Source organism: Papio anubis, chromosome 6, assembly GCF_008728515.1.
Source record: "Papio anubis isolate 15944 chromosome 6, Panubis1.0, whole genome shotgun sequence".
Classification (NCBI taxonomy): Eukaryota; Metazoa; Chordata; class Mammalia; order Primates; family Cercopithecidae; genus Papio; species Papio anubis.
In genome coordinates, this window is record NC_044981.1 from 3002362 (window position 1) to 3028531 (window position 26170).

The 26170-nt window shown below is 46.7% G+C and overlaps 1 protein-coding gene across 1 annotated transcript in view; it reads right to left on the reverse strand.

Moving 5' to 3' along the window:
* Positions 1–2596: 2596 nt before the first annotated feature.
* LOC101016760 (tubulin beta-2B chain) overlaps positions 2597–26170 on the reverse strand; it is a 49620-nt gene continuing 26046 nt past the window's right edge. The window contains exon 4 of the mRNA XM_031666872.1: positions 2597–3243. Within this exon, the coding sequence (XP_031522732.1) occupies positions 2612–3243 (632 nt within the window). The 3' untranslated portion in view covers positions 2597–2611. The remainder of the gene's footprint in view (positions 3244–26170) is intronic.

Below are 26170 nucleotides of genomic sequence, written 5' to 3' on the forward strand. Positions count from 1 at the left end.
GAGTTACACCTGTAATCCCAGCACTTTGGAAGGCCGAGGCGGGTGGATCATGCGGTCAGGAGATCGAGACCATCCTGGCTAACACATTGAAACGCTGTCTCCACTAAAAATACAAAAAATTAGCCTGGCATGGTGGCGGGTGCCTGTAGTCCCAGCTACTCGGGAGGCTGAGTCAGGAGAACGGCGTGAACCTGGGAGGCGGAGCTTGCAGTGAGCCGAGTTCACGCCATTTCTCTCCAGCCTGACAGAGCAAGACTCAGTCTCGAAAAAAAAAAAAAAAATTAAAAGATATTCCAAAATTATCATGGTTTATCTTTGCAGAATCCCTGACAGGAAGTTATATAGCCTATCCTTGAACACCTCCCTTGACAAGGTGCTCCCACGGAGCTAGTTATTGCACACACATGTGACAAGTAATTTACATGTGCATTTCATTTAATCCTCATAATACCCTTCTGAAGTGGCCACCATGATCATCGTTTTTTGGACAAAGAAGTTATGGCTCAGAGAGATTAAAATCCTTGCCCAAGGCCATATAACTAGGAAGTAAAAAACATAACTTACTTTAGGAACACAGGTTCATCTTGTTCCAGAGGCTGTGCTGTTTCCACTCTGGGGCAGGCAGGACTCTAAGGTGGCCCAAGATTCACCGGGCTCATGGTATATACTGTTGGTAAAATGAGTCAAACTCTGTAAAATATTCGAAGAGGTTTATTCTGAGCCAAACATGAGTGACTAATGGCCCATGATACCGTCCTCAGGAGGTCTTGAGAACATGTACCCAAGGTGGTCAGGGTCCAGTTCGCTTTTATACATTTTAGGGACACACAAGGCATCAATCAATACATATAACATATACATTGGTTTGGTCTGGAAGGGCAGGACAACTGGAGGGAGGGGGGCTTCCAAGTCATAGATAGATTCAAAGGTTTTCTGACAACTGGTTGAAAGAGTTATCAATAGAAAGGAATGCCTGGGTTATGATAAGGGGTTGTGGAGACCAAGGTTTTATCATGCAGATGAAGCCTTCAGGTAGCTGGCCTCAGAGAGAATAGATTGTAAATATTTCTCATCAGACTTGAGAGTCTGTTCTATCAGCAATTCCAAAAGGGAGGAGGGAATGTAGAGACATGTCCAGCTCCCACTTCCCATCATTGCCTGAATTAGTTTTTCAGGTTAACTTTGAATGACCTTGGCTGAGAGGAGGGTTCCATTCAGATGGCTGGGGGGCCTCAGAATTTTATTTTTGTTTTACAACACTCACCTTTTTCCGGGTGTTCAATCAAGCATAAATCTAGGTACTGCTGTGACAGGATTTTCCAGATGCAGTTAAGTTTCCAAGACCTTCAGATAGAGAGATGATCTCATTGGCCTCCCCTAATTACATGAGCCCTTCTGAAGAAGAGGATTTCTCCACACTTTGACAGAAAGGATATTCCAGTTTGGAAGCAGTAGAGACCCTTTCCTGATGACCTTGATGGATCAGCTAGCCTGCTACGGAGAGGGCCGTGTGGCAGGGAACAGAAGGCAGCCCTTAGGAGCGGGAAGCAGCCTCTGGTCAAAGGCCAGCAAGAAAACAGGAACCTCAGCCTATGACCCTGACGACCTGGACCCTGCTGAGCATGTGAACAAGCATGGGAGAGGCCCCTGAGCTCCCGATGAGTGCAGCCCTCCCAGCCCTGCTGCACTCCTGACCAGACCAACGGAAACTGTGAGGTGGTGTGTTAAGCTGCTGACTTTGTGGTAACCTGTTACAATAGCAAACTAGTACACGATTTCTTCTTTGATGAGTGATGTAGGTCAGGTGCCCCAAAGCACACCCTGAGGCTAGGATCTGAGTGGAAGTTGATGAGGGCAGTGTCTGTCCTGGGAAGCACTGGAAGTGCTGTAGGGAACAGAGCCAAGAAGGAGAAGGAAGCCAAGGGGCTGCCTCAGAACAGGTTACTGCTGCAGGTGGCAAGGGTTCAACCCAGGGGCATCTGTCAGAGACAAGGCAGAACTGCACTCTGCGTTGCCCCACCTGAGGGGACGGGAACTCGCTATTTAGTCTCCAGTCTGTCAGTAAATGGGGCCTCCTGCCAAAGGGGTTTACCTTGCTGCACAAATGAGCCCTGGGGCAGGTCACAGTTTTTTTCAGTAAGAAGCCATTGGCAGGTCTGAGAAAAACCATGGCCAAAGGCACAGAGTGGGTCCAACAGTGTCTGCTACAAAGAAGATTAATGGGAAAGTCCTTGTATCTACTGACAGTGGCCTTCAGCGATTGGTCCTGCTGTGTCCCCTTAGCTGACACGTCTGTCTTCTGCAGCTGCCATTCAGATTCATGCTGCAGCAGTGCTCTCCTCACTAGCTAAGCATTTCCAGTCCCTCTCTGGACCCACCATGAAGCAGGATTTTAAATACTTTGTAATCTAGAGAGGCACTGGATTCAGAACTGAATGCAAAGGCCAAAGATGCTCTCACTCATTTAGTTGTTCTTGTTTGAAGGCTGGGAAGATGCAGGTCTGATTATGTCACCACTGGAGAGCCTCATCACACTGGTGACTCACAGGAAGCTGTCCTGGTTCTTTGTGCAGCTGCTGCAAAACATTTCACTTTCCCCGCCCCTCTCCTCTTAGTGTATGGATGCTAGGCAAGGGCATGTCATCTGCTGGGTGAGCTCGGGCACCGTGAGCGCACGGTACTGCTGGCTGCCCCGGCTGGTGAGGGGCGCGAAGCCGGGCATGAAGAAGTGCAGGCGCGGGAAGGGCACCATGTTCACCGCCAGCTTGCGCAGGTCTGCGTTCAGCTGGCCCGGGAAGCGCAGGCAGGTGGTGACCCCGCTCATGGTGGCCGACACTAGGTGGTTGAGGTCCCCGTAGGTGGGGGTGGTCAGCTTCAGGGTGCGGAAGCAGATGTCGTACAGGGCCTCGTTATCAATGGAGTAGGTTTCATCTGTGTTTTCCACCAGCTGGTGGACAGAGAGGGTGGCGTTGTAGGGCTCCACCACCGTGTCTGACACCTTGGGTGAGGGCATGACGCTGAAGGTGTTCATGATGCGGTCTGGGTACTCTTCCCGGATCTTGCTGATGAGCAGGGTGCCCATCCCGGACCCGGTGCCGCCCCCCAGAGAGTGGGTCAGCTGGAAGCCCTGGAGACAGTCACAGCTCTCTGACTCCTTCCTCACCACGTCCAGGACCGAGTCGACCAGCTCGGCTCCCTCTGTGTAGTGGCCCTTGGCCCAGTTATTCCCAGCTCCGCTCTGGCCTGCCAGAGGGAAAGTGAACATTAGACACTAAAACATAAGGAATTTCAAAATCTGTCATTTTGACTATGGAGGAGAAGGTAGGACTGGTCTTAGACTGGCAGATTCTTCTCTTTTGAATACTCTTCTTTTACCTGAAGAAATATTTTTCTGTGTCAGCGACCTCAAAAACACTGGGGATCATAATAAAGTTAAGAAGTAAGTTTAGCTCATCGGAGGCTATTTACTGAGGAAGAGGATAGGGTTAGAAAACTTAATTGGTTCTGAAATACATACATTTTTAACAGGCATTCTTTTTATACTCAAATACAATTAAACAGGCAAGGTGAAAGCAGTGTGACCAGGAGAGAAGGTGGCCTCAGCATCTGTCTAGCTCCGGTCATAACCTGTGCTTTTGGCCCCTGACTCTTTGAAGTCCTTTGAAGTTGCCTATAGCCTATGAAGCCTGGCTTGAAGCTTTTCCTTGCTCTTTCTTCCTTCCAGTCTGAGGCTGCTCTGCAACGGAAGGGCTGCGGCAGCCCTCTGCAGGCTGGCGTTGATCTGTGAGCCATGACCGCCCATGGACTGCGTGGAGCTAGGCCAGGACTCAGGGCTGCTGTGGACACCTCGGCACTGAACACTAAGAACTGTGCTTTGCAGGGCTGTTAGGAAGAAGGTGTGTCATTTGGCCAGTTCCCAGTGATCATGACTACATACCAAACATGAAGTTGTCTGGCCTGAAGATCTGGCCTAATGCTCCAGACCTGACGGAGTCCCTAATTCCAGGCTCCAGATCCACCAGGATGGCCCGAGGTACGTATTTATTACCTGCAGGAAACGAGAACTGACTCAGACCTGTGCTTAGGGATGGACTCACAGCAGCATTCAATTCCAGCATCTGAGACAAAAGGAGAACAGGAGATTTTCTGCTTTTAAGAAAACGGAGGTCCTGAGTGTGCTTAACTGTGGCAAACAGGCAGGTAACCATAAAGCATGTTTTTCCAGCAGTTGGCATTTGAAATGAATATGCAAGAAGCATGCCTTTGTCACGTGCATGTTCCTAGGACATTTCATCTTCCACATCATGGAAAACAAGGATTCCTGGGCACACACATCCCGCTACTCACCAGCAGCCTCATTGTAGTACACGTTGATTCTCTCCAGCTGCAAGTCACTGTCTCCATGGTAACTGCCTGTGGGGTCGATCCCATGCTCATCGCTGATGACCTCCCAAAACTGAAATGAAACAAGAACCACACCATGGCTCTGCATCCTGAATGTCACTAAGGATGGCCTTGTCCTCCTCCCATGTCCTTGGAACAGGGGCTTTTGTGGTCAGACAGTAAGTGCTAGACAGAGAGCAAAGAGCTGCACCCCCTATTTCCTGCAGCAGCCGCTGCTGAGGGGCTTGAAAATCTGCAGAGCATCGGCCATATTATGGCGATAGACTGAAAGGCTGGGAGGGGCCCTGGAGGAGGAGGGGGCACAGCAGATGCCCTTCTAGGGAGAGGGTAGGGAGGTGGGGGCAGGGGTACAGGGAGTCTCTGTCACCCCAGGCAGGGCTAAATGCCACTGCATCCGGGATGATTGACGGGTCATGGCAGGACTAAGGAGAGGGGGGACCCACCTGTGGCTGCCTCCAGGGATCAAGCTCTCTTGATACAGACCCCAGGCACCCCTGCAACAGTGCAGGTTTATGCCACCAATCTACATGCTGGTACTGACCACCAGAGGGACTGGGCGAAGGGCAGCAGGAGCCTGGGAGGGCACCTGGGTGGCAGTGGAAGGAGCTGGCCATGGTGAGGGCGCTGGCTCCATTGTGAATTTCAGTAGGGAGGGGGTGGGGGGGTTGTGTGGGCGACATGGCGGTTCTCAAAGAGACCATGTCCACCCGTGCACCAGTCTGGCTGCTGCCTCCCCTGCTGGGCTTGGTAATTATAGCCCCCACCCAGTGCTGTCACCTGCTGCCTTGGGGATGGGCAGCAAGAGCATCATGGTATATGTCATCATGTCTAGACAGTGCCTGAGCAAGGGAGTTTATCTGACACCCTCGCCTGTGGGCGTCAGATGACCCTGTGGTCAAATAAATACAAATCCAAGCTGGGAGCGATGGCCTCCGACTGGACTTGCGACTCTTCAGGAGGGCGAGGTGGGAGAGTTGCTTGAGCCCAGGAGTCCAGATCTAACCTGGGCAACACAGAGAGACCCTGTCTCTTAAAAAAAAGGAAATCCAGACTTAGATAAAAAGAAACTAGGCCGGGCAAGGTGGCTCAGGCCTGTAATCCCAGCATTTTGGGAGGCCGAGGCGGGCAGATCACCTGAGGTCGGGAGTTTGAGACCAGCCTGAACAACATGGAGAAACCCCGTCTCTACTAAAAATACAAAATCAGCCGAGCGTGGTGGCGCATGCTTGTAATCCCAGCTACTCGGGTGGCTGAGGCAGGAGAATCACTTGAACCCAGGAGGTGGAGGTTGCGGTGAGCGGAGATTGCGCCATTGCACTCCAGCCTGGGCAACAAGAGCAAAACTCTGTCTCAGAAAAAACAAAAAGAAAAAAGAAACTAATCAAAAGGCTTATTGAAATACAGAGAATGCTCTGGTTTTATTAACCTGTGTGCATCCAAAATTAACTAGATAGAGCTTTTCTTTAGTAGGGTGGGATAAGCAGGACTTGCAGAAGCTTTGTTATGGAGGAGGGTAAATGGATAGTAGACAGGTGGCAAAATCAGATCTCTTCAACAGGAAATATTTTTCTCTATATTCAGCTGATTTTGCAGTTGAGCTGTTCAGGAAGACAGTGTGCCTCTGAGTGCTTGCATGAAAGGCAACATTTGGGATTTATGGGTAAAAACCCAATTAAAGTTTGGTCAAGCCAAAGTCGTTGGTAAAAAATTGGCAACTGTGAGCCTGTGGTTATTCTTTCATTGTTTCAGACAGACAAAATCTGTCCTTCAATGCTGTTAGGGATGGAATAACCTTCATTGTAAGGTTGAGGCTGGTTCAATCAGGTCTCAGGGGTGGGCTGGCCTTCACGTTCTCAATGGCCCGGAAGATCTAGCTGTGACATCTGCTGACTGTGTTCTAGAATGACAGGTGTTAGAGAGTCTTAGAGATCAGCATTTAAGAGAGGTATACCTAGCATATGTTTAAAATAATAATTATTAATCCTTTTTTCCATTTAGAAAAGAAAGTGCAGGCCGGGCGTGGTGGCTCAAGCCTGTAATCCCAGCACTTTGGGAGGCCGAGACGGGCAGATCACGAGGTCAGGAGATCGAGACCATCCTGGCTAACCTGGTGAAACCCTGTCTCTACTAAAAATACAAAAAACTAGCCGGGCGAGGTGGTGGGCGCCTGTAGTCCCAGCTGCTCCGGAGGCTGAGGCAGGAGAATGTCGTGAACCCGGGAGGCGGAGTTTGCAGTGAGCTGAGATCCGGCCACTGCACTCCAGCCTGGGCGACAGAGCGAGACTCCGTCTCAAAAAAAAAAAAAAAAAAAAAGAAAAGAAAAGAAAGTACAGCTGGCTGCTAGTGCTCATTTAATTTTACATAAACACATGCTTTGAGGCCAAAGCAAATCTGACTGATTTTCAATGTGGAAGGAAAATATAAAAACTGTTTTTGAAGTTCTATTTCTAAACAGACCTAATATCAGAATCATTGGAATCATCTGAGCCATCTATTTTAGAAAAATTGGATTCATCACATGAGTCTTCGGCCAACAGCCGTTTAATGATGTTAACATCACGCATAGGAATGCTACGTTTTCTGGGCTCTGACATTTTCAGCGATCAAGGATTACTATATTTTGTAAATGGAAATACCACTACTAAAAACAGAATGCTATAAATAGAATAATGTCTTTTGTTTCCAACGTCAATATGCCAGAGAAATGCAAAAGTAATAATAAAACCAAGGTCTTTCTTGGCAAAGTTATCTTAGGGTAAATGCTGCAGCCAGAAGTGCTGCCGGCGAGTGCTCTCAGGGTAAATGGGAAAAGGGTTAAAAGTTAAATTAGAGAGTAACCAAGATTTGAGGTTTGAAGGAAGCTAGCCTAAAAGGCCTTGAGACGTTGGGCCTGGAGCGTCCTTAAACGGAAGTATAAGGACAATAGTGGCCATTCAATGCATTTCCTGGTTTGCAGTCTGAATATTTTTGGTGATGGCATAGACATCAGAGAGGTGTGTGGAAACATATGCACATCGGTCACTTCTGATTGCACAATCCCAAGTGCCCTGTGGGAAGCTAGGATCATGTCCCATGCCAGTCAATTGTTGTGGGCCACTCACTGGATTTCTTTAATCCTCTGGTGATGATGTTAGTGTCTTTGGTAAGATTTCCACAGTTCTGATTGTTTCCTGAAACAGAACATGGAGAATGTGGGAGCCTGGGTGAACTTACTGAGTGGCCCACTACCAGCAGCTCCAGACACAAAGCTTGTCCATCCATGACCTACATGCAGCATGAAGCCTTTCCAGTGTCCTTCCAATCTTTTTTTGAGACGGAGTCTGGCCTCTGTCACCCAGGCTGGGAGTGGCACCGGATCTCAGCTCACTGCAAAGCCCGGGCCCGGTTTACACGCTTCTATCTTCTCCTGCCTCAGCCTCCCGAGTAGCTGGGACTACAGGCGCCACCGCCTGCTAGTTTTTGTATTCTTTTAGTAGAGACGGTAAGTTTCACCATTGTGATGGTCTCGACCTTCTGACCTCGTGATCCCGGGCCTGCCTTGGCCTCCTCCCAAAGTGCTGGATTACAGGCTTGAGCCACCGCGCCCGGCCTGTCCTTCCAATCTTATAGCCTCTTGTTCTATGGCTTCTTGGGATCCTGATAAGGAAGGAGGGCCACAGTCTCTTTCTGGGGCTGGGATTCTGTGCCTTGGCTTGTAGATGTAAAGTTTTTGTAGCTCTTTGGATTGTCTAGTGCCTGAAAAACTTAAATCAGTGATAATCCAGTAGTAGTTAAGACAAGAAGAGAAGGCAGGCTAATTAAAGATTTGAAAAGCACCAAGAGGATTAGCTAAATAACAGGATCTATTCCAACCAGCAGGCATGCTTTTTCCTTTCCTGTCCAGCCCCCTTCCCGTAGGAGACAATTTGTAGATCAAAGAGGTCATGTTCACTCAAAGCTTGCACTCCTGTTCAAGAGCACGTTCCAAATATTATGGCGCTTGGATATCCTTCTCAGATTGCCCTGAACCCACTTGCAATGCCTAATGGACCTTTCTCCCTGGGTCAGTCCTCCTGAGGGTAGGCCATGCCTGTAGTGTGCACCCCTAGAATCAAGAGGCGCTCCAGGGGTAGCTGCCTGTGAAAATGATGGAGTTTGGACGTGTAGGCGAGGATATCCACAAACATGCACCCAAACCACAGTAAAAACTGTGAACAACAAAGCTTATGTGAGCTTCACTGGTCAGTAACATTCCGTGTGTATTATCATATGTTGATATTGGGAAAGTAATGTGCCCTGACTCCACAAAAAAAAAAAAAAAAAAAAAAAAAAAAAAACATTTGACTCCCCCGGACTCCACTGCAGGCACTTTTCCCTTGGCTGGTCTTGATTTGTATCCTTTCCATGTAAAAAAAAATCATTACTGTAAGTATAATAGATTTCAGTTAAGTTCTGTGACTCCTTCTAGTAAATTATCAAACCTAAGGGTGATCTTGGAGATCATTGTATTTGCAATTGGTTTCAGAAGCAGCAGTGGTCTTAATGACGGTTCCCTCTGACATTACAGGTCGCCAAAACACTTCACAGTAGGTGTCAGAGGTGGGATTCACTAGCCCCACCCTGACTTGCTGAAACATGTGGTTTGAGAGGAAGAAGGAGGAAAGGGCTGGGGGTGATTAAAGGGTTGGTGGTGATGAACCTTTGATTACTGGATGGCCACAGGGTTGCTGATGGTATGGAATTAATGCTGTGCTGCAATTAGTTGCTGGAGGCAGAAGTTACCAAAGGAATTTAGAAATAATGGCTCCGTTTCTGAGGAGATGGTACTGGATAAATAAGGAAATGAAAAGTAACAAGGAACAAACTAGTACCAGTCTCTTGGTTATTGTTATCTGTAATAACTAAAATAAAAGTGAGAGTATTGGGATGGATCCTGAGGCTGACCTAAGCTTGGATTCAGGTGGGTCCAAGCTATAGCCACTAATGTCAGTGTTACCACCAGAGGGAACAGTTAAGCAGAACAAACCAATAACTAAGATGTGAAGGAGAATGGGGGAAGCACAGAGGAGAAAGTCAAGGGACTCATCCCAGCAGGGCAGAAATCCTTCAGTGGTTATTAATGGGATGAATACAGCAGACACTGATGGAGTGAAGACAAAAGTCTTAGTGCAGCACTCTCAGAAACTGTAGGGACTGATGGGAGCCCCTGCTTATCCCCCAGCAGTGAAGGGCTTTTATTTATTTATTTATTTTTGTTGAGACAGAGTCTTGCTGTGTCGCCCAGGCTGGAGTGCAGTGGCATGATCTTGGCTCACTGCAACCTCCGCCTCCCAGATTCAAGCGATTCTCCTGCCCCAGCCTCCCAAGTAGCTGGAATTACAGGCACATGCCACCAGGCTCGGCTAAGTTTTGTATTTTTAGTAGAGACGGGGTTTCACCATGTTGACCAGGCTGGTCTTGAACTCCTGACCTCAGGTGATCTGCCTGTCTCAGCCTCCCAAAGTGCAGGGATTACAGGTGTGAGCCACCATGCCCGGCCATGAAGGGCTTTAAATAAATCTGCTTTATTCACTTTAAACAAACTCTGCTTCATAGTTTGGAGGAATTTTAAAAGCCAGGAAGCAAGGATGACAATGAGAAACCTGATTCTGAATCCCTGAGACAGTGGTCCCGCAATCTAATCAGGATGAAGACTGACAAGAGGGCCTGAGTCCCTTGGCCCCATCTTCAGCTGGGGAACTGAGGGTGTACGCATGCATGTGGGTAAATGGTCAGCAGGTGGAGGAGAGACATTTCTAGGACTCCTTGACACAGGAGGCCCATGCACTGTAATTCCAAAACCCGTTGGAGTTCTAAGGGGCTATAGTTAGATTGAGAGGATATGGGAATGAAATATTGAAGAAATTAAGTGAAAGTTTGGATGAAATTTGCAATGTCTGAACGGACTTTATGTGAAGTGGTGGTATCTCCTTTACCTGAGTTCATTAAGCAGATGGATATTGAGTCTGACTGGGGAATGCTTCCCTCACCTAGTATTATAAAACATTAAGCATGTAAATCTGCCCTTCAGCCAATATTGGTTGAACGATGCCAAAAACAGGAATGAAGAAAATTACCTGAGCCCATGCAGGTTGTTAATTTTACTAGAGTGATGATGGAGACAGATTATCTGTGCAATGTGCCTGTGTGGAGGGCAGGCTGGAACTTATGGCGGTAGTCTCTGAGAGCCATCCAGTGATGACCACTGGGATTTCTGGACTAGGAAAATTCCGTTCAAAAGGCAATTAGTTACTAGCCTTCTACTGGACATTAATTGAAACTGCCTTATGACTGAAGGACATAAACTGATCTTAAAACCTGAAATATTCGGAATGTCTTGGACAGTGTCAGAGAAACACTCTAATGGAGAAAAACAGTGCTCAGAAAAGCTCCATAATAAAATGGAATTGGTTTATAGAGGATCATGGTACCAGGGGAATGCGAGGAGGAGACACTTGCGAGCAGGGAGCCTCTTCTCCGCTAGCATTGGCTTTGGAACCACCCGAGGAGCTGCTGGGCCCTACAACCAGTTGAGTGTTACCTAAAAACAACTTTTCTTGATCAGCAAAGAGCTACTTGGTTTATGGATGGCAGTTCCAACGTGAGCAGACAGCATCCTGTTTGGAAGGCGCCATTCTGATTGAACAAGGTACAAACAAATCAGGTCAGCGGGCTGAGATGCATGCTGTTTGCCTCTATGTTGGAGTTTTTGCCGACTCATGGGCAGTAGCCAGTGGCCTGACCATAGACTAAGCCAGATGGCAATGGAAAGCTGGCCTCTTAAAGGGATGCCCATATGGGGCACAGCCCTGTGGAAATCACTATGAGAATTTGAGGGCTACATTGAAGTAGGACATGTCAGCGCCCATCAGAATGCCCTTCCAGGATGAGAAAGTGGTTGGAATTGGCAAGTGGGCATCCTGTGCACTTGCTTGGGCGGCCACCTGGGTTCATGGAATGAGTGGATGGGGGTAGTGGGGATGCTGTGGTGTAGACATGGCTGAATCCAGACACATTCCTCTTGTGCTCTCTGAGGCACACAATAGCAGCTGCTTAGTCAGCCAGCAAGAGAAGTAGAGACTGCAGATGGCAATGGGGCAGATTCTCCAGGGTAAGGCCCTGCCCAGAGCTGCCAGGTTGGTCTGATGCTGATGGCCCCTGGGGTCTACAAACGTGTCCTGACAGGAATAGGCACCTGCTCTGGACTGGGTGTTGACCAGTGGTAGATGCAGATGTTCAAAATACTATGCAAGGACTGGAATTGAAAATATTGCCCCAATTTAGACCACTGAATCACACTGAAACTGCATTTGCAAAATTATGACAGTAAGAGAAATCTGACATAGCTGACTCTGTCTGGCTTCTAACCTCTAAGCTGTCCTTGTTCATTCCTGGGCATAGGCTGAGCTAACCTAGAGAGGAATTTAGTTCATAGGTTAACCTTAAGGCAAGCTTGGTAATAGCCCTTTCCAAAACTACACCCTCCTTGTCCTAGGATCAAATTACTTTTTTAACACTAATGAAAGGCCACAGATTAAGATTGGGAAGGGGTCCGAACTCTGCTAAGATACAGGCATAGTGAAACAATAACTAGAAATTGTTCTACAGGGCATAAGAGTCATAACCTCTCCAGTTGCTCCTGTGGTTAACATCACTATTGTCAAACCCAAGACTGATGTTCAAAACTCCGCATCCTGATGAACCAGCTGGCACCATCCGGAATGGGAAACTGGCTCAACTAGTTTTATGATCCCACACAGGAACTCAAGAACAGCAGGAAGACAGCTTCAGCCCCCTGTGATTTTATCCTCAACCCAACCAATCAGCATTCCCCGTTCTTTGATCCGGAATCCCTGGTCTGATCTCGAGATTGATCTCGCCGCGGATGATCCCGATTTGATCCCGCGGCGCGCGCGCGCGCGCGGCAGGAAAGCGCGGTGAAAGCTTTTCCTTCTTTCTTTCTTCTTTCGATGGAGTCTTGCTCCTTGCTGAGCCAGCTGGAGTGCGGCACGATCTTGGCCTTCACTGCAACCTCTTCTGCTTCCCCGGGTTCAAGCTGAGCCCTCCTGGCCTCAGCCTCCTTGAGTAACTGATTATATGCATCCGCCACCATGCCCGGCTAACTTTTTCTATTTTGTAGTAGATGACTTCACCATGTTGGCCAGGCTGGTCTCGAACTCCTGACCTCAGGTGACCCACCTGCCTCGGCCTCCCTAAGTGCTGGGATTACAGGCATGAGCCACTGCACCCGGCCGTTAAACTTTTTCTATTGCAAAAAATCTGCTATTCTCAGTGCATTGGCTTTTCTGGTCAGAAGGCAGGATGAACCGATCAGGCAATTACGTTTCTTTGGAATACACTTTCACCCTCAGAATAAAAGTTTGATAGAGAAGTGGAACAGGCAGATGAAACATGTGTTGTCTGAAACAGGGTGATAAAGGCAGGAAGGGCTGTGGCTTACACGCCTTCATGTGCACACTCCACAAGAGGGACCCAAGGGAGTGCACGCTGGACGCAGTCCTCAACTTTCCTGTGGGATCTGGGGAGGCAGGGATGGGGGGATGCTACTGTGACCACACAGTTCTTCCCTATGTCACTTCACCTTCCGTTTTTCCTACCTGATACAGCAGCTCCAGGATCATGGCAGCAGTGGTAGGTGCCAGAAGGAGGGATGGTCCCTAAGCAAGAAGCTAGAACCAGGCCTTTAAAGCTTGTGTCAGAAATCCTGGGGGCCTGATGGTGTGGGCTGGGCCTTCACCCTGTCTGGTAAAATTGGGGTTAGCGGTGAATGCAGCTGTGTCACCTGGTTGTTGGGAGAGGTCACTAGTTCTTTTTTTTTTTTTTTTTTTTTTTTTTGAGACGGAGTCTCGCTCTGTAGCCCAGGCTGGAGTGCAGTGGCTGGATCTCAGCTCACTGCAAGCTCCGCCTCCCGGGTTCACGCCATTCTCCTGCCTCAGCCTCCCGAGTAGCTGGGACTACAGGCGCCCGCCACCTCGCCCGGCTAGTATTTCTTAGTAGAGACGGGGTTTCACCATGTTATCCAGGATGGTCTGGATCTCCTGACCTCGTGATCCACCCGTCTCGGCCTCCCAAAGTGCTGGGATTACAGGCTTGAGCCACCGCGCCCGGCCGAGCTCACTAGTTCTGTGCCTGTGTGCCCCTATCCTATATGAGTGGGAGCGGACTGAGGAGGAAGTCCCTGCTTCACCATGCTTGCTTCTGGCGGTCTATCCCGGCATAGTGGCCCAACCTAACGTCCTTTCCAAAGACGGAAACGCTGGTAAAAATACAGTGATAAATAGAGAGAAGGGGAAAGGCAGCTAAGAGCAGAGGGATGAATAAATGGTTTACGCCATGAGGGAGATCCGATATTTACATTGGCGCTTCAAGAAAGACTCCGAGCGAGAGACGATATTGTCTCTTTTATTTTGTCTGTTTGTTTTGGTTTTTTTAGACAGAGTTTCACTCTTGTTGCCCAGGCTGGAGTGCAATGGTGTGATCTCGGGTCACTGTAACCTCTGCCTCCTGGATTCAAGCAATTCTCCTGCCTCAGCCTCTCAGGTAGCTGGGATTACAGGCATGCACCACCATGCCTGGCTAAGTTTTGTATTATTAGTAGAGACGGGGTTTTACCATGTTGACCAGACTGGTCTCGAACTCCTGACCTTGGGTGATCCACCCACCTTGGCCTCCCAAAACGCTGGAATTATAGGTGTGAGTCACTGCTACTGGCCAATACTGTCTCTTACCACAGTTATATACCTGATGCCTGAAAAGGTGGAGCTATGGATTGCTGAGACTGCCTGTGCCTTTGGAACCTGACCGTGTGAATGAAAGTCTGCAAACCTGAGTGTTAGCGCTCGGGAAACATTTTGGTCATATGATATAATGATTGATGGTCATATGACTGATGATTGATGGACATTTTGGTCATACGATATGATGAAACTAGAGTAATTGATAATGACTAAGTAGGACTCTGGTAACATGATGATGTCTTTTGGCTTTTATTTTTCAGGTTACCATACTGTGATGTGATGTAACACTGGCCTTATTACCAATAAGAGTCAACTACCTTATATAAACAAGTCTTAGAATAATGCTGATAGTGACGATCAAATATATTGAGAGACTGAGTTAAAACCTCTTCAGGTTGTAATAAAATGACTGGCCTGAGGAAGCACTGAGTTTAACTGACCATTACCTAATTTCTATGCTAAATAACTCAGTATAAATTTATCAGAAGGTACAAATAACAGCAGATCAAGGGAGGAAAATAGTAATCAAATTATTAACAGTATAAAAATATGAAAACGTATGTAATGGCTTTATAGGACAGATGAGTTGCCCACTATTGCTCTATCTGTCTAATAAACACTACACTAACTATAGATGCCGAAACAAAGACGATGGTTTTGCTGTATAAGAAAGTCTTGGCCAAATGCCAGAGGGTAGCTTATGTAGTGAAAAGTTGATTTTGCCCAAAGAGAGGTCCAGCCTTTGCCCTTGGCTCCTGGGAGGTGATCTCTAAGCCCCTGGAATGTCCTGACTAACTGGAGTGTCTTTGCTTTGCGGGGTTTAGCCACCAGACAGTCTAACAGTGTGATTCATGACACACGCTTTGTGCCACATGGTATCAGTTCCAATATCCCAGGGACTGGAGATGAAAGGTATGAGCCCTGCCTCCAAGAGGGGCTGGGCAGTAAAGGCCAGTCATGTGGGCAGTGTGTGGTCAAGTCTGGATAAAAACTCTGGACCCCAAAGGCTCAGGTGGGCTTTCCTGGTTGGTGATGCTCTGGGCACGTTGTCACACATCAATGCCAGTGAGGGCAGAGTTAACAGTGTGCAGGATTCCACCGGGAAAGGACAACCCGAACCTTTGCATTTGGGCCCCTGTTGGTCTCCACCTCATGTGTCTCCTCCATTGGTTGATTTTAAGCTGTATTCTATTCTCCATAATAAACCATAGCTGTGAGTACAGCAGCATTCAGTGAGTTCTGGGAGTCCTTCTAGCAAACTGTTGAAGCTGAGGTTGGTTTGGCGAACCCTCCAAACTTGTACTTGATGTCAGAAATGAGGGCAATCTTCTATGTGGACACTGTGTGTCCTCTAAAGCTTCATAAAGTGCCCTAACTTGCTTGGAAAATTAAGGGAAAGCTTACGTATTGAGTGCCGAAAACCCCAGCTTTCCACTCAGCTCTTACGGTGCTGGCAGCCAGGAGTAAGGAGCAGGACACTGGTGTGCTCTACTCTGGGGAATGTGATCAGCTCAAGAAAGAGCTAATGATAATGACTAGATCAGTTAGTGTTTGCTGTGTAACAAACCACTCCAAAATTTGGGGTTAAGATGAAGCCTTTGTTAATCACAGCTTTGCAGTTTGGCTGAGCAGTTTCTCTGCTCTGGGCCAGTTCATTTGGGCCTTTGTGTTCTAGGATAGCCTCACTGTCTTGTCCAGTGGTTGGCTTGATGTTAGCTGGAACAACAGCCATGTGTCTTCCATCATCTATCAGGATAATCTAGGCTTTTGTGGTGGCAGAAAGGTCCCCAGCTGCTAATGTTCCATCTGCCAAAACAAATCATGCGGTCAAACATAGGCTGAAGAGACAGAGAAACAGGCTCCAGTTCTTGACTGACAGAGTGGCAGAGTCACCTTTCAAAGGTGTAGGCATCAGTCAGCATTCTCCAGAAACAGAACTAACAGAGCCTGACATCATAAGGCAGACCAGTTTGGCCAACATGGTGAAACCCTGTCTCTACTAAAAATACAAAAATAAGTCGGTTGTGGTAGCATGCACCTGTAGTCCCAGCTACTCGGGAGACTGAGGCAGGAGAATTGCTTGAACCTGGGAGGAGGAGGTTGCAGTGAGCCAAGACCATGCCATTGCACTGCAGCCTGGGCAACAGAGAGACTCCATCTCAAAAAAAAAAAAAAAAAAAAAGAAAAGATAGGAACCCAAACAAGCAAACAGTAAAAATGGAAACATAGAGGAAATTATGTAGGAGGAAGAAAACATCTTTGAAAACCTCGTGAATTTCCTCAGATAAGAGATGATAGAGAATTAATGAAATAAGACTAGGAAGATGTAAAAAAATAAAATTTGGAGAATAAGGAAACGTTCTTGAGAACTATATAAAAACACAAGTGAACACATGGAGACCTTGGAAAATAGGTCAAGTGAGCCTCCTAGAAAGTGCAGTAAGAAGAGTAGGAGATGGAAAACAGGAAAGAACTGATAAGAAAATGAGGACTGGCCAGGTGCAGTGGCTCACACCTGTAATCCCAGCACTTTGGGAGGTCAAGGCGGGTGGATCACATGAGGTCAGGAGTTCGAGACCAGCCTGACCAATATGGTGAAACCCCATTTCTACTAAAAATACAAAAAACTTAGCCAGGCATGGTGGCACACACCTGTAATCCCCACTACTTGGGAGGCTGAGGCACGAGAATGCTTGAACATGGGAGGCGGAGGTTACAGTGAGCCGAGATCGTGGCACTGCAATCCAGCCTGGGAGACAGAGCAAGACTCCATCAAAGGAATGAAAGAAAGCAAGAGAGAGAGAGAGAGAAAGAAAGAAAGAAAGAAAAGAAGGAAAGAAAATGAGGACTGGGCTGGAGGTCCAACATCGGATAGATAGGAATTCCATAGGAATAATTTTTCTCTCTCTCTTTTTTTTTTTTTGAGACGGAGTCTTGCTCTGTTGCCCAGGCTGGAGTGCAGTGGCCGGATCTCAGCTCACTGCAAGCTCCGCCTCCCGGGTTCACGCCATTCTCCTGCCTTAGCTTCCGGAGTAGCTGGGACTACAGGCGCCCGCCACGTCGCCCGGCTAGATTTTTGTATTTTTTAGTAGAGACGGGGTTTCACTGTGTTAGCCAGGATGGTCTTGATCTCCTGACCTCGTGATCCGCCCGTCTCGGCCTCCCAAAGTGCTGGGATTACAGGCTTAAGCCACCGCGCCCAGCCCTCTCTCTCTCTTTTTTAAACAGAGTTTTGGCTCTTGTCGCCCAGGCTGGAGCTTAATGGCGCAATCTCGGCTCACTGCAACCTCTGCCTCCTGGGTTCAAGCAATTCTCCTGAGCCTCAGCCTCCCGAGTAGCTGGGATGACAGGCTCCCACCATCATGCCTGGCTAATTTTTTTTTTTTTTTTTTTTTTGTATTTTTAGTAGAGACGGGGTTTAATCGTGTTGGCTAGGTTGGTTTCCAAATCCTGACCTCAGGTGATTCGCCTGCCTTGGCCTTCCAAAGTGCTGGGATTACAGGCATGAGCCACCACAACCGGCCGAGAATAATTTTTAAAAATGAGAAACATGATCATGTATCAAGAAAAATGACCAAAGAACATGAGTTTCCAGATACAATTCTATATGATGAAGTGCATCACCTTCTTATAATCTGCACATATGATGTAGTAACTTTGAAATGAATTGTCTCAGGGTGGTTCCTGGGGAAACAGACTCAGAAGGAGATTTGCATGTGAAGCATGTCAGAGAATGACAAATGGAGGACTGGGGACGCCAGGAGTCAGGTGGTGCATTCCCAGGAAATGTCTTGGTCTGTCCTAAGTGTCTCTGGAGCTCAAACGACCCTCAGAGATGCCCCAAACTGAGGCAAGGGAACTAAACCTTTGCACTATCCCCCACTGCCCAGCACTTGCACTAAGCCGTCCCTGAGGAGGGGCTGCGACTGTGGGTGGGCTGCTCTCTTTAGCTGAAGACGACTGTAAGAGAGGGGCTCTGAGGGCCAGCAGTGGCCCCAACTCCCAGCAGCTGGGAGAATATGAAGGGGGAGTCTGTGGTCCACGTAACATCTGCTTTGTTAAACCGGAAGCTTCTAGTTCTGACTTCTTTGAAGTCTTTAATGCTCACTTGGTCAACAACCTCTAGTTATACTGCTGACTCTCACCACGGTCGGCTTGCAGACAGCGTGTACTTGGGGCTCCTTGTGCCATGCAGCAAAAGCCGGATCGGGGAGCTCAGCGCCGAGGCCATCAGTGGCCACAGTCACCCAGCACTGTCTGTGGGGGGAGTGTGACGTCTCTCCAGTTCAGGGGTAGGAGGGTGACATTAAAAGGCCTATTGTTGCTGCACAAGTCGGTAACATGGATTTCATCAGCGATTATGCAGGCATTTTGCTATTGCTAGATCTGACTCCCACAGCCATCTCTCATTTGAGTCTCAACTCCAGCAGAGAAAAAGGGGTCCTTGTTATGAGGTCTCTCAACCCTTACTGTGTGGCTGTGCTTGTTCAAAGAACATCCAGACTATTACATTTAACTTTTTTTTTTTGAGATGGAGTCTCATTCTGTGGCCCAGGCTAGAGCCAGTGCCAAGGCTCACTGCAAGTTCTGCCGCCCGAGTTCATGCCATTCTCCTGCCTCAGCCTCCCGAGTAGCTGGGACTACAGGCGCCCGCCACCATGCCTGGCTAATTTCTTTTTTTTTTTTTTTTGTATTTTTAGTAGACATGGGGTTTTGCCTTGTTAGCCAGGATGGTCTCGATCTCCTGACCTTGTGATCTGCCTGCCTCGGCCTCCCAAAGTGCTGGGATTACAGGTGTGAGCCACCATGCCCAGCCTATGTTAAAAAATTTTTAAGCTTACCAAAGTGACGAATTAGAAGTATTTGTATCTTAAATGACTTTTCAATTTACAAAAGATTGGTCATCTAGCACCATATAAGGAACTTCCTTATTAAGCTTTAAATGTAATTCCAGTTACACAAATTCAATTAACTTCTCGTTCATTGCCAAAGCTGTTTCTATATCATATCTATATCCTATTTATTCAGTGGTGCCTGTGAAGTGCAGCAAGCTTGTGAGATGGGTAGAAGAGAAGGGAAAAACATCTACGTTGAACGCCTTCTGGGTTCTACAACCAGCTATGGTGCTACACATACACACACACACACACACACACACACACACACACACACACAAAGAGGTAGATATTATCTCCTGCTTACATGTGAGGAAGCTGGTTCACAGGGGTTAATAAAATGGCCTGGCATCACACAATGCCAGCAAAAAATCAGCAATCGCATCCCCTGCTGCCTGACAGCACATTTTCTGAAGTTTCACATCCAAGCTGTTTCCTAGGTAACCACCACACAGCCTCCAGGACCGTCTGCATAAATAGGGAGGAAGGGGGAATCCAGCCAGCGCCTCTCATTTCCTGCATCAACAATAGTGCAGGCCTTTGTCAGGGCGTTAATGTGGCGAAAACAGAAAGCCCCAAAGCTTGTCCGTGGGATTCTAGTTCAAATGAGATATTTCCACTCACTGAAGGGCCCAATTCATTGAGGATCTTGCTTGTCAGAGCACTGAGCCTGTTTCTATTTTTATTCACTCCCCTGCCTTTTCCTTTTCTCCCAGGTTTTTTGTTCTCACAGCAAGGAGTGAGTACTCCTCCTTGTTCACAGGAGCCTGTGCCCCTAGAGAAATGCCAGGATCTGAGCAACCCACCCACTCCCCTGATAGGCAAAGGGCTCTGCAGAGTCCTCGCCGGTCCCCGGCCCTGGGACTGGCCAGGACAAGGCCCAGGGCCAGCATGACTCTGGGTCACATGATCTTTTCATCTTGGTGTGGCTTCTTTGCTTATTGTGCTCCGTCCTGTGATGGTCTCTGCAGACGGCCACAGAGACTTAAAGAACTTGCTCTCCTTCCCTTGTCACAACAGACAGGTCTAGGTTGAAGGACTAAGTAAGAGAGGGAAATGAGGGTCATGGCAGCCCACTCTCTTACCACCTTTAACAATTTGATCTCCATCCAACTGAGGCATTTCCTCTATACTTTTCTGAGAAGCTGAAAGGCACTTTGCTTTTGTGAGTAGCTCTCTTCTGAAATAAATATTAATGACATTCAAGCTCGTGGGTGTTGCTGAAAGCCATTTGGCTCGGCAATATTATGTGCAAAGAACAGGTTGGAAATGTCGGTGGCCAGTCATATTATGTATGGTTGCATTAGTCCATTCTGGGCTTGCTGTAAATAACTACCTGAGACTGGGTGATTTACGAAGAAAAGAGGTTTAATTGACTTACAGTTCCGAAGGCTGTACAGGAAGCATGGCTGGGGAGGCCTCGGGAAACTTACAATCATGGCAGAAAGCAAAGGGGAAGCAGGCATGTCTCACGTGGTGGGAGAAGGAGGAAGAGCGCGAAGGGGGAGGTGGTACACACTTTCAGACAACCAGATCTCATGAGAACTCACTCGCTAACACAAGAACAGCAAGGGGGAAATCCACCTCCATGATCCAGTCACCTCCCACCAGGCCCCTCCTCCAACACTGAGGATTACAATTCAACAGGAGATTTGGGCAGGGACACAAATCCAAGCCATCTCAATGATTAACATCTTCACTTGCCATTTCAAATATCCACGGTCAGCTGCAGCATGGCATAGGTCGCCTTCAAGAGGCAGCAGACTAGCTGTGGTGCTGACCCACAGGGATACGGAAGGGAAGACACAGGTATTCACTGGGAAGGAATTGGATCCAGCGGTTTGAGCTGGTGGGTGAAGGCAGCAGGCTCCATCTCTGGACATGATGGTGCACCAAGTCACACTATTAGTTCTGGATGGGGCAGGCTATGGGTGAAGGCAGCAGGCTCCATCTCTGGACATGACAGTGCACCAAGTCACACTATTAGTTCTGGATGGGGCAGGCACGCGGCAGGGACAGGGCTCAGTGCCCAAGCAGCAGGGCGGGGCTGACACAATCCCAGGGTGCCAGAGCTAGTGGCTGGAGATGAGGTGGCCCTACTGAATACCAGTGATACATTTTTTGGGTGTGGTGCTGCCACTGTGGTTACATCAGAGAGTACCTTTGTCCCCAGGAGGTGCGTGCTGAAACATTTAGGGTGAAGCGTCGTGATGTCTGCAATCTACTTTCAAATAATTCAGCAAAAAAAAAAAAAAAAAAAAGCTTACACGCAAATGTGGCAAAATGTTAAAAACTACAGAAGGCAGAGGAAGGGTATGCAGAGATTGACTGTGCTATTCTTTCAACTTGTAGAAGTTATAAGGCTTTTTAAAAACAAGCTTTTGAAGTTTTTCCAAACGGGTTGATGATTGGTTCTAGGCTTGAAACATGAAGCAGTTTTCCGGTTTTCTTCACAAGTGGCCTAGAGTTCAAAACTAGAATAGGTGATACAGCTAGTTACTACTACTTTGCTGACTTCTCATCCTAAATGTAGTACAGTCCACACAGGATGGAATATGGTAAAACTGCTACCTTTATATTCAACGAGTTAAACAGATATTTCATAAAACAGGCTGGTGAATTCCATTTTTATCTTATGTTTTCTTGTTCTCACATTTTCAGTGCTTAATTGTTTTTCTCATTCAAAAGAAGGTTTTATCTGAAAACCCATCCTGTGGCCGGAAGTGGAAGCATGTGCCATCTAGAGATTATACCACAAAAATGGACAGCAAGTCTTCCCCATCCTGCATGGTCCTGCTTTTGTAGCCTTGAGAAAGTAATGCAACCAACCAAAACACATTTGTGGCTACTTGCTCATAATTAGCATGAAAAAAAGTAAGTATTCTCTATTTTGATGCTTATGAAAATATATTATGAATACATAACTCAAACAAATAAAGACATAAAAATTAGATGAGGATGTCTATTTCTCTTCCTAGACTGTAAGACCCTTAAGGGCAGGAACAGTATCTTATTTATATTTGCACCTCTGGTGCCTAGCCCCATAAATATTTGTTGAATAAATAAATGCACAAATAAATTAGAAAATAGAAACGTGGGCTGGGTGCGGTGGCTCATGCCTGTAATCCCAGCACTTTGGGAGACTGAGGCGGGTGGATCACTTGAGGTCCGAAATTTGAGACCAGGCTGACCAACGTGAAGAAACGCCATCTCTACTAAAAATACAAAATTAGCTGGGCATGGTGGTGCACACCTGTAATCCCAGCTACTCAGGAGACTGAGGTAGGAGAATTGCTTGAACCCAGGAGGAGGAGGTTGCAGTAAGCAAAGATTGCGCCACTGCATTCCAGCCTGGGCAACAAGAGTGAAACTCCATCTCAAAAAAAAAAAAAAGGAAAGAAAAGAAAATAGAAACATGATGATGGTTGAATTCCACAGTAGCCAAGGATGACACAAATCCACAATATTGTTATTTTTATAAATTATAATGTTTGTAGACTAAATATAGCACACCGATGTTCAATGCTCAGGGGGAGAGCCTTACTTAATGATACAGCATTGTAAGTATGTAAAATATCTATGTAGCTGAGTGAGGATTAGGTGTTGACATAGAAAATGAAACTAACAGTTGTGTTAGAGTGGTGGGTTTGGTGTAGCTTTCTTTACCATGTACCCCATTTTGGTTTTCAATGAAAGGAATTTATAAGTGGGTATTACCTCTGCAGGCCAGCAAACTGAGGCTGTCTTAATAAATAAAAGAAATAGCACAACACTGAGAATTACTGCTTCTGTTCACATGGAGTCTAGATTCAAAGAAGTATGTGTTGATTTTATCTCACCTTGGGAAGTAGAAGAGAAATACTGGAAGTGACAAGATCTAGGATGCCGCTGCACCTAGTGCCTTGGCCTTGTTTCCAGAAACCAGCCAAACACATGAGCAGGAGTCTTGGGCAGGCCGACGCACGTATGAAAATGGAGTACAATTTCCCTGATAGACCATGTTACCATACAGGAAGGGAAGAAGGTCAACTGGAATTAAGGACTATGTCTCCTAGGTGGCCTATTCAGTGCTTGACAATCTGTAAACTACTCACTTTGCAGGTGAAAGTGGCAGCACTGTGTCTGCACACATAGGTGAGTCTGCAGATTCAACAGTACTGTATCCTAAACTACAAACATTAATCACACTGGGTTCAAAATCACTGTGGTGGATTTTAAAATAAATGCCCTCAATAATATAAATGATGTTCATCCTCACTGATAATTCAGAAATATAAATTAAAGGATGAGATATCATTTTTCATGAGGTTGGCAACATTTTTTAATTTGATGATGTCTGTTGTTGGACAATATGAGTGCTTAGTACATAAATACATATGTATAAAAAATTTTAAAGCTTTCCTAAAATTGACCTTAATTTCTAACTCAAGAGGCTTCTTCTGTTTGGCAGCAACAACTTCAACTTAGTCAATGTTGGTTAATCTTTATCAATCCAGGAAACCCTTAGTCAACTTCTCTGTCTCTCTGAGGTTGAGGTGAAGTTTAGAGAAAGTGTGTGTGATGCCAGAGCAATGGCAAGGGAGGGACGTTGCATTTCTTCTTCACTGCCATCAATCCATGCTGGCCCCTGATAAGATGCCCACATTCCCCTAGAGCCTTCCATAATAAATTCCATCCTGACATATCCTGCTTTGTCCCACTGTCTAGATTATGAGGTATCTTTTGTTCTCCCAGCCTTCTCTCAGCTACCTCTGTGCTCTTCCAAGTGAAAATAGGGAAAACGCTTCAAATCTCTTCCACAATGTCCTGGGAGCCAGTGAGGCTCCATGAGGCTGCCCCGGTACGTTTGAGCCTAAACATGTGTCTTGCTATTTCTACTCTACTGCTGGTACATCAAATTGGTGGCTGTCAATGTGGTTGGGGTTACCATTTCCCAGGATCCAAGAGAGAAACCAGTATGCAGATTTCTGGCTTGTGAAGCTACTCCTAGTTTATCAGCTATGATGTGTTTGGCTGTAAGTAACAGAAAACCCAACTGAAAGTGACTTTAATCATAAGGGACTTGTGATCTCATACAACAAAAACATTATGGTGGCAGTTGTCAAAACATGGTCTAGTGATGCCTGGAAGTCCCTGAAACCCTTTCAAGGCACTACACGGTCAAAATCGTCCATTCCATGTGCAAGTTGCAGATGGACTTTAATGTCACAGAGCAGAAGCCAGTGTTTATTTACAAAAAACTTTATTACCAAATGTGTTGTGAATAAAGTTTTATTGGCACACAGCTGCACTCATTTGTTCATGCGTTATCTGTGGTTGCTTTTGTGCCACACCAGCAGAGTCCAGCAGTTGTGATAGAGACTGAATGGCCCACGAAGTGGAAAATATTTACTATCTGGCCCTTTCCAGAAAACAAATTGCTCATCTCTGCCATAGTGTATAGATCATTTTTGGAGATAATTTCAGACTCCACATTGCAAATGACCTTTAAGGAACTACTACTTGTTACATTCTTAGTGTAGTGCCAATGAAGAATATCTACAATGATCTGGTAAGACATAAAAATACTGCTCATTTTTCTACTACGTATCTGGGTGAAACTAGATTTTTTTTTTTTTTTAATATACTTCAACCAAACCGACACACTGTAACAGATCGAATATAAGAACAGACATGAGGCTGGGCCCGGTGGCTCAGATCTGTGATTCCAGTGCTTTGCAAGGCTGACGTGGGCGCTTGAGGCCAGGAGTTTGAAACCAGCCTTGTCCCCGTCTTTTTTTTTTTGAGACGGAGTCTCGCTCTGTAGCCCAGGCTGGAGTGCAGTGGCGCGATCTCAGCTCACTGCAAGCTCCGCCTCCCGGGTTCACGCCATTCTCCTGCCTCAGCCTCCTGAGTAGCTGGGACTACAGGCACCCGCCACCTCGCCCGGCTAGTTTTTTGTATTTTTTAGTAGAGACAGGGTTTCACTGTGTTAGCCAGGATGGTCTCGATCTCCTGACCTCATGATCCGCCCGTCTCGGCCTCCCAAAGTGCTGGGATTACAGGCTTGAGCCACCGCGCCCGGCCGTCCCCATCTTGACAAAGGGAAAAATAAAAATAAACAAGAGCAGACATGAGAATCCAGCTGTGTTGTATTAAGCCAGACATTAAAGAGATTTGCAAAAATGTCAAACAATGCCACTTGTCACTAAGTTATTTCTTGTTCTAGAAAGATACAATTTTTTCACAAAAATGTATTTGTTATTATATAATCAGTTTATTTTTAATGGATTAATAAATATATATTTAAAATTTCTCTCAGTTTCAATTAATAACATAATAAATACTGATAGATATAACCCACATAAACAAAAACTTGCTGGCGTCCTCAGTAATTTCAAGAGTATAAAGGAATCCTGAGACCAAATAGTTTGAGAATCACTGGTGTAGACCTCACGCAGCTTCAGGACTGGTCACCACATCATCTCACTGATGCTGTCGTAGACCCAGTTGTTTTCTATCTGTTTACTCTGCCATTCTCAGCATACGGACTCGCTCTCTTAGATAGCAACCCTCCCCTCACCTCACATGGTACCAAATGGACACACAGAAATGACAGAGAGAAAAAACTGCCGCAACAGTTCCCGGTATCATAAGTTTGCAGAGGCAGAAAAGGCACTATTTCTTTTTGTCCTTTTTGTCCAAAAAAGTTATTTATTTATTTTTTTTTTCAAGACAGAGTTTTGCTCTTGTTGTGCAGGCTGGAATGCAGTGGCATGATCTCAGTTCACTGCAACCTCAGCCTCCTGGGTTCAAGCAATTCTCCTGCCTGGGCTTTCCGAGTAGCTGGGATTACAGGCGTGCACCACGATGCCTGGCTAATTTTTATATTTTTAGTAGAGATGAGGTTCACTATGTTGGTTAGGCTGGTCTCGAACTCCTGACCTAGGTGATCCACCCCCCTCAGTCTCCCAAAGTGTTGGATTACAGGGATGAGCCACTGTGCCTGGCCCCACTGATTTTTCACAAGCAAGGAAAACCTTTTCCAGAACCAGTGTGCTATTTATTTTTACAATAACCCTAAAAAAGGCCTCATTAAGAAGGGTGTATAGGAGT